The sequence below is a fragment of the Pecten maximus genome, chromosome 13, assembly GCF_902652985.1.
Source record: "Pecten maximus chromosome 13, xPecMax1.1, whole genome shotgun sequence".
Lineage (NCBI taxonomy): Eukaryota > Metazoa > Mollusca > Bivalvia > Pectinida > Pectinidae > Pecten > Pecten maximus.
In genome coordinates, this window is record NC_047027.1 from 26,790,520 (window position 1) to 26,799,871 (window position 9,352).

Sequence of the window (9,352 nt, forward strand, 5' to 3'; positions counted from 1 at the left end):
GCAGGTAAGAAATATTTCCATATAAAAATGATTTGTTTAGAATTAATATTTAACTGTCTATCAATTCACATGTAAAACATCCTATGATATATATTCGTCACTCGATAATGGAACATGCGCATAGCCAGGTTATTTTGTATGTGTATGCAGAGAAATTAAATGATTGATGGATTAGTACCGTATTATGATATATAGAGTTAGGTGTTTGGACAATTTAAGTCCGTCCTTTAACGATGTATAGTAACGTTCATTTTAAGTATGAAAGCAAATAATTTCCTTGAAAATATTTATTCATGTCTGCATTTTACCAGTAGATATGAAGATTCCAATAGTGAATTGTGTACTCTATGCACATATGTAACCCCGATCTAGTTCTTTAAGTTAATGTTTTATAATTTATTTGAAAATAATGATGTGTAAAGAGATTTTCAGATATCCACTTTCCTCATAGAATTAATTGAAATCTACTTTTACCTGAGATGTACGTCTAAATGAAACAAAGCAAAAACGTGTACTTGAGACATATTTAAACAATAATCTGTATTGTATAAACAAATCTGTATTGTAAAAGGGAATGGTACGAGAGATAAACAGGCGAAATTTAGGAGAGCGTTGAAAACAATTTGCTCTATTTTGAAGGTAGAGCAATACCCAATAGACTCATTGGTCAAGACAAGAGATCACAGAGGGATTTAAGCGGCCACAATTTAGAAGAATTTCTAAGAAATATTGATAACAAATTTCAGCTGTCAAAATCCAAGATGGTCTCCTGGCGGCCATTTTGTTTTCCCCTTTTTTAGGCTCAACACTGAACGGATTCAACAAGGGACCCTTAACTTGGCCATTCACAACAAGGGGTCGAATTTTATCGCCTTGTTCGTGTAACTGATTTCACTAGACAAAGTGAGCGTTTAAATTGTTATACCTGCATGTGAAGGAAGCCAAACCAAAACCAAGTTGATAATCATTTCGTAGAATAAACTTACAACAAAATATTATTGAATTGTTATATTTTTTCTTCTAATTTTTCCTACGTTTAGGACTTAACATTTTGTATCAAAGCTCATTTTAAAGCTGTCGAAAAACTTTTAAGTCTACATAAAGTCTTTAAGTCTATATTACATGTAAGTTTATAAATATCTGGCATCTTTTTTGACAAATAATTTTGAAACCATTTGGATTTATTTTCATTTTCCCATATTTTGTGTAAACCGTTGAATATCAAAACTAATTTTTGTGTGTTATTTGGAATTTATTTCAACTTCTCTATAATGCATGTATCTTGCAAATTTAGTATATAAAATGCATAAATTTGGCATTGATGTTTTATGTCCTGAATATTATGAAATGTTAACGTAATCATTTTGCAATTCTGACAGCCACCAGAGAGGTTTATTACATCAGGTGTACCATTTTGACTTGTTTCTGATACTGATGTTTTTGGCGGGGCGAGCTGAAATGTCTTCCAAATAAACAGGTCTTCGGATTTTTATTTGGCCCACCTTAACCGACCGTTTGATTGTGTTACCTGCCACGTAATGACTAGTTGTATCAAGTGTTTGACTAGAACCCTCACATAGGGACATCATTCGTATTCTCTAGATAAACTCATTTGAATTTTGAAAAAGAGAGCTTTTTTTGTGTGTGTGGGGTTTTTTTTGTGTGTGTGTGTGTGTGTGTATGTTTTTTTTTTTTTTTTTTTTGATAACTGATGTGTACGCAACTGCGTATTTACGTATAGGCAGCTATGCGCCCGTGGAGTATTCATTATGGATGTGTTTGATTTGATATACCTCAATAGATTTATAAGTAAGATCATCTATGTGACACTCGTAGATTCCCATAAATGTTTACCCTGAATATCTATTACAGTGAGGAATATAAAAGAGGAACTCAATCGATTTGTTCTTTTTCGACGGCATCAAATGGAGTCACAGTCAACGCCAACAAAAATGACATGGTAGGTATATATGTGTCTATAACTATGTAAGAGAGAGAGAGAGAGAGAGAGAGAGAGAGAGAGAGAGAGAGAGAGAGAGAGAGAGAGAGAGAGAGAGAGAGAGAGTATTTCGGAATAACACATGTACTTTAATTTCATTTACTGTAGATGAAAAGATACCAAGACAAAATTTGACAAATATTTGCAAGAGAATAGAGATTTTATCTTTTTATTTCATTTATTGATTTATGTATCCGTTTTGTTCCATTATTTTATGAGTTCATCATATTTATTTGTTTATTTGTTTATTTCTATTTTTTTTTTCAAGATATTGTTAAATTTTTTACTAAAGCCTTTAAACAATTTACAACGTTATTTCCACAGCAAACATTTCCTTCTACTGGTTTCCTGTTTGTGGCGTGTAGCGGCTGATCACGACTTCTATATGCCCAATGCTGATATAATTGACAATCTTTACACCGGAAGTAGGTACGCAGTCCACACAAAATGTACCTCTTACGCCAACTCTAAAAGTACGTGTCAAAGTGTTGAAAACACACACCTGGTTCACCTCGAAACTGAAGCTGAGCAACAATGGCTGTATCAAGAACTAACGTGTAGGTATATTTCCCCTCGTAATTGGTTAACAGCAAAGGTAGGGTGAAAGGTATCGGTTTACACCACCTAATGTAGCACCTCCCCCCCCCCCCCCCAAAAAAAAAAAAAAAGAGAAAGAAATCCGACATTATCCGGCCATATTTGTAATTTGAATCATTCTAGACTTTATTGTGTGCCTGCGTGCGTGATGAAAAGTTAGATATGTACATTTATGATGATCATCGAAAGGCCTGGTAGATTATGTTTTCTCCCACCTTTCACTGATTTGTCTCCCGTTTTGAGTGTACAAGATTTCTCTGTCTTTTTTAGCGCGTGCATTCTGTCATACCCTAGGGTGCGACAGATTGCACGCGCTCACTTTCTTCACCGGAAGTACTACCGGAACTACTTTTTTTGTTTACATTACGTCGTCTGCTACGTCAACAAACAAATTGTGTACACAATAATACAAAAATCCCCAGTCTCTAAACAACTACAGACAACTGAACAGTTTCCAAAAACAAAAAATGTCTGCCATTCTTTCAAATACAAATGAATCCCCCAACTGTAGGCCTACAACTGAAACTGAGAGCACAAGTGCACCTACCTGCACCGATCGCGACAAAATTGTTCAACTGTCACGAGTAAAAAGATCGCACAACAGCATTTCCTTGTGCCCAACTCCGTCCGATGTCACAAGATCGGTGTAACAGTTAACATCCATTTCCACAGCCATAATGACAACACAAAGTCGATTTCAAGGCGACCTCGTGTGATTTACTCGAGTCGGACAGTGATGAGTGAGTGACGTCACCCCACGTGAAATGGATGAATGGAAATGTGTGCATATTTCCCGCGGTTTTTTTGACATGTGTACTTGTTTACAAACAGACGGAGATCGCCGATGGGAAAACACATAAAGAAAAGAGGTGGGAGAAAAATAATCATTCCCTACCTTGAGGGTGTAACAAAAAAATCTCAACCTTCGGGGGAGATTCTTGAATGTCCAAACCCTCGGCAAGCCTCGAGTTGGACATTCAAGAATCTCCCCCTCAGGTTGAGATTTCTCTGTCACACCCTCAAGGTAGGGAAAGATTCTATTAGTCTTCACCCCTGTTAAACATGACATTACCTGGATTTGATCTAGATTTACGTGCAGGGTGATTCTGAAGAAGCAGAAGACGTTCGCTCTTCCGGCACTCTTGGTAGTATTCTTAGTGTATGCATTCAGTGGTCTATGTTAATCTATGTTTTGATAATATTTACTGTTGTTCTATCAATTTTTAGTTAAAATTCATTTTCTGTAATAGGAAGGAAGTAAATGAAAAAATAAACTGCCGCTTTTTGTCTCGAACTAGCGACATCTCGCTCTCATCCTAGACAACATCCTACCACTAGGCTAAAGTGAAATTCCCTCTAGTCTGAGCTAGTCAGGTAGCCTTTGACCGTTCATGTTTACGTCTCCATCAAATAGTTTACCCTATAACGGCCCTCACACATAGTATTCTCTTGTATGTCTATAAAGAAAGTTGGACACAGGTATTAAGTCTAGATCAATAGTCATTATTCAGAAAAAATAATTGATTGTTAATCATGTTTGCTCCAGTTATTAGCCAGCGTGACCTAAAGGCTTTTACCTACTTTAGTTTATGGATTTTTTTTTTTAAACTTCACTGACCTTATATGTATCCAAATACGTAACTATGTGTGAGAAATTGACATCTGGAAACTTTATATATTACATGTACCCTATATATATTACCTACACAGTGTATATATTACCGCATATAGACCTAAGTGTGCTCTAGATATTGGAGAAGGTGTAATCTTAGGCAAAATAAAAGATCCAAAGACTGTCCAATATAAGACAAATATTTGTTAAAATAAGAAAAATATTACTCCAGTAAGATCTTTTCTTCTCTGTATAAAGGGAAATGGTATAGATGTTGATGTTTCGTCACTAAAATACTACATCAGAAAAGTCTTTTTCGTCTAACGTAAAAAAAGGAATGGTATAACTGCAGATGTTTGTCACTAAAATACTACAGCAGGAAAAACTTTTTCTTCTCTCGTATTAAAAGGAAAAGCATATTTGCAGAAGGAAGATGAACTAATTCTAATGGGAGGGGGTAAGCTTTTAACATCATTCTCATTCAACAAAGGAAATTGAAGTAAATTCTATAAAATGTCATATTATTATCGTTGGATCAAGATGTTCAATTTGGTTATCAGTGAAGCGGTCCAAATAAGGGTAATGACGTTAAATGAATACATTATTTTCCCTTTGGTAAGAAAAGGGGATGCGTTATTGTTATAAATAATCTGAGAGCTACAAGGGACGGGGCAAATATGTTCACTTTCTCCCGGGGTTGTGATGGCGTACAAACAGATTGCTGCCAAAACAAGACATTTACTGTAAACAATTATTGCCGTAGAAACCTAGGTAGATAAACTGCAGAACAGCAGTCATAATTTAGCGGAATGCATCCAACAAGAAAAATGCTAAATTAAGATTGTCGCTAAAATAAGAGAACCGCTACTGTAAGATTACCGCTGAAATAAGATAACCGCTTAAATACGTACGTTTTCAATAAGAGGATTGTATGAATGACACCAAAGTGGTAGCAGCTATCAATGAGTATGTGGTAGGGCAGTTGAAGAAATGTCATTTAGGTGTTAGTGCCGAAATGACCGCTCCGGCTATTTGCTTCCCAGTGAGTTTAGTAAGACATTGACTGTTTGCTAAAGGCCCAATAACTACGGATACTATTTTGTGAACCGCTTTTAGACTGTTGGAGGAAGTTGGAGTGTAAATTCAGTATGAGTAGCTATAGATAAATGATTGCTACAATAATTTCACATTTGTTACATAACATCATTATAGCAAGGTGTTTTTTGTTTCTTGTCTTTAAGAGGCAGTTTGGGTTACGCGCTGTAAATGCCATATCCGTGAGGAGCCTCGATCGCATGCATTTTCAAGTACTGTCACATGACGCTCAAAAACAAAATGGCGGTAAACATGACTCTATCAATTACCGATATAGCGGTCATCCAGAGTCCATGTCTCTAATGATTCATCAAAGGCAAATTTAAAGTCATTTCTAATTCAGCGTTCGTTCGCGAAATCATATATTCGCGAATGTTATAGAAGAGGTAATTTCGCGAAATGAAATATTCGCAATGCTTCAGTGATTGACAGTATATGAGGCAATGTTTATATCAAGATTGCAAGTCACCACGACCTTCATAAACAGACAGACATCCACTGCGACCTGACTAGTTCATTACTTTCAGGAAGCATGGCATAAACGTTTGAATCCAAATCACATAAACGTTTAACTAGTAGTACGAATGCTATGCAGTACAACTACCGACAAGACCCTTGTAGATCTACATAATAACAATTTTGACTTTCATTCCAGCCCGTAGTTTGCCTACACGTTTCTGGATTGGACTGGAGAAGGTCAGTGGAGAATGGAGCTGGGTGGACACTCATGGATCTACTCCGATAACTAACATCCAAAGGCTTAGCTCCTATAATCCGTACGGTCCGAATAATTGTCTGACGTACGGCGACACCAACTGGCAACAGATGAACCCCAGCAATTGCTTTTGTTACATATGTGAATATGTGGTTCCGGGTAGGTATTAATTATAGTAAATGCTGAAATGCCCTGACAAATTTCAAATATTGTTGGTAGATATATGTCGATAACTTTCCATGTAATCACCAACTTAAAATGATATATTGAAATTGATTGTATTGAAAATACTGCGTCAATATGAACTGCTAATCCTGTCAAAGGGAGGCAACGCAAGATGTTTTATGTAAGGAAGCTAAATATTGCGTGTCTTTTGAATAGCCAGTGGGAATCCCTAACAATCATGTTGATGTAAATCGTAGATTTGCGGTACCATTTGCACTGTGCTTGGCTTTGCAATCCAACTTCTTCACAATCTATTCACTTCCACAGTTGTTGAGACAACAACAGAGGCAACCACAGCACAGCCGACTGCCGAAATGACAACTTTACAGGTATCTACAGGACAGTCATCATGTAGCGTCATGGACAGGTACTCTGGTGTAATTCCAAACGCAGCTGTATATATAGTTGTACAAAGACCAAATGCTGTAAGCTGTTCGCTCGACTGTTTCTCCAACAACAAATGCATTGCCATGCAGTTTGACACCGGCGACATATCATGTTCTCTGTATAGACCCGGAAGTGACGCACTCGAATGTGGAGTCGGCGCATTCACACTATGTCACGTGAATGCAGAGATCGCAAATGGGTTGTCTTGACTGTTACTTAAACAGAAACCTGCTTGTTTTGGACATGTAGCAGTATTTATGATAATTTGAAAATTGTTTCATACTTAAACCATTGTTTGAATATTTATATTTTAGTTTATGTGTAAAAATAGTCGATATACATGTATATATGTATGTACACTAAATCACCGTTGTTTCGACTATCCAAAGTCGTAGTTCGTTTTCTGGTCTATGCTGTAAATCAAACATATTTGCTCAATTTTCTCAACTAACGGTAGGATGACAATTTCTCGGTACAAACTAAAAAGATTTGTAATTCAAAGGACCATGAATACCATCCAGTGCGTCATATTTCTAACAAGGAACCATATCTCAACGTCAAAATATCTGTTCCATCAAGGATCACCATATTGATAATGAATAACATTTTTAGCTTTAAACTATCTAGACTATATATAGCAAAATATAGGAAACTGAAATAGCAGCAGCAGATAAGCAGTTAATTGTCTTGTTTACAGCATATTTTTTATTTTATTTTTTTTTACATTCAACATTTTATTTTCAATTTTTTAAAATATCATGTTTCAAGTACGAGGAGCAAGAAGTATGATATCTGTTTTCAGAATATTTTATTGTTAAGATAGTTCATGCAATAGAAACTAGGAAACGGACAAACACTATGAAAGCATGAAAAGCTCTGTCACTTATATAGCCTATGAATGTCATGGGAAGTTTTCTTTCATATACTTTTATATCTTAAGTAACAAAGGTAAGCGGAATCGCGCAAAAAAGATGCATGGCGCTTAATAATTTTAACTATGTTGGTAAATCTTTCAATATGTAATATTTAAAGTTACTGATTTGACAATAAATGATATTCTAATTTCACATCGACTTTGAAGTTACATTATGACCGCATTGTTGATATTAACATGCCTTAATGAGGCTTAACATATAACCAGAAGATATGAGTGCATGATCGACACATTCATTATAAAGCGTAACACGGAACACCACCGTGTTAAACAGTCTACCTCCAACCATCACACGGGAAAGATTAAAGGTTCGGATAACCGGAAATAGTACGAAGATTGTAAGGCCGGAAGGTGTTTCGAAGAGAGGATGGCTCGGATACCTGGAAAAAAGTACGAAGATATTAAGGCTGAACTTTATAAAATGCCATTAAAACTATTCGCATAAAAGGTTGGGTAAATATTATAACAAAAAGCCTAGGCATGCTTTAGAACATAATCCATAGGAGGTAAGATGGGGTGGAGGAGGGAAAGTTGAAAAGTTTTGTCTCCGCCAGTGAACATAAACAAAGAAGTCACGTGACCGTATGGACGGCCGAACTAAAGTACGGCAAGGATAAGAAAACAAATCCGGAACTAGAAATTCTGGAACCGTAATATAATAAAACAAAAAACATATAGAATAATAAGGCAAGGTGTTCCGAAGAGAAGTGGTTCGGATACCTGGAAAAAAAGCACGAAGATATTAAGGCAAGAAGGTGTTCCGAAGAATATATGGTTATGATACCTGGAAAAAAGCACGAAGATATTAAGGCAAGGTGTTCCGATGATACATTGTTTTGATGACATAGCCTGATGCCCGACGATACCCATTAAAAGTATGTAGCTCATATTAATATTGTCATAGAACAGCATGACAAAGATCACTGATCTGATATAGGAAGACGCCACTTTTCATAGATAAAGCTTAAGCTATATTTGTTGAAATTTCACGGTTTTATAGATTTTTAGTTCGAGTTATACATACATTTTCTATTACATGCCAGCATTGTATATTGTTTCGTGTATCTTCATGTTGCGAAAAAATTGTCTAGCAATAGGAAATTATGAAGATAGCCAAACTGATTAAAGTAAGAAGGAATACGACATCTACGAAGAGGGAAAACATTATCAGTCGTTGCAAAAAGGGAACTTCGGCCTCTCGGATGATATTTTGTAATAAATATCATCAGGCCTAAGGAATGTTATACTTATGTAAAAAAAAATATGAAACATTGGAAAAGACGTGTTTAACATCAGATCCTATGTATGAATCTATATTGCACACAGTTAATGATGATTTGATCTGTGAACATCTAAAAGACACAGAAATCTTAGCTAGCCAGGGGTTCATATACACCGAATTCAACTTTGGCGGAGTAAGTCTTGTTTTCATGTATCATTCCACTGATGCAGGGTGGAGACACCGAGTTATCGTTCAACTATAGCGACTGGAAAGCTCATAGAACAAAGCTAAGTTCACCAATGGAGAATTTGTTGTAAACAAAATGAACCTTTGTCTAGCGAAAATGCAGACAACATAGTTTACTCGCTTAGAAAGACAGAGTTGAGGCTCCCAGGCAATCATTCATTACAGGGTTCTGACTAGTGTGAATTTTTATCATAATCGTTTATTAAATAATTCACACTGCATACAAAACATATACATCAAGCCTACCGGAATATTTCTATATTATTCAGATAGTTATCGATACACCTTCTGTAAAGACCATTACATTGTGTTTGTATTTC

General features: G+C 36.0%; 1 protein-coding gene across 1 annotated transcript; it reads left to right on the top strand.

Annotated features, from left to right (window-relative positions):
* Window positions 1–2,330: 2,330 nt before the first annotated feature.
* Window positions 2,331–7,636, top strand: LOC117341154. Its single transcript, XM_033902999.1, has 3 exons — window positions 2,331–2,556; window positions 5,959–6,177; window positions 6,511–7,636. The coding sequence occupies exons 1-3, from the start codon at window positions 2,385–2,387 to the stop codon at window positions 6,837–6,839; spliced, it is 720 nt and encodes a 239-aa protein (XP_033758890.1). The 5' UTR covers window positions 2,331–2,384; the 3' UTR covers window positions 6,840–7,636.
* The last annotated feature ends 1,716 nt before the right edge of the window (window positions 7,637–9,352 follow it).

Coding starts and splice junctions, on each gene's coding strand:
- LOC117341154 (XM_033902999.1), top strand. CDS start 2,385: ATGCCCAATGCTGATATAATTGACAATCTTTACACCGGAAGTAGGTAC. Junction 2,557..5,958: donor GCTGTATCAAGAACTAACGT/GTAGGTATATTT, acceptor CTTTCATTCCAG/CCCGTAGTTTGCCTACACGT. Junction 6,178..6,510: donor ATGTGAATATGTGGTTCCGG/GTAGGTATTAAT, acceptor TCACTTCCACAG/TTGTTGAGACAACAACAGAG.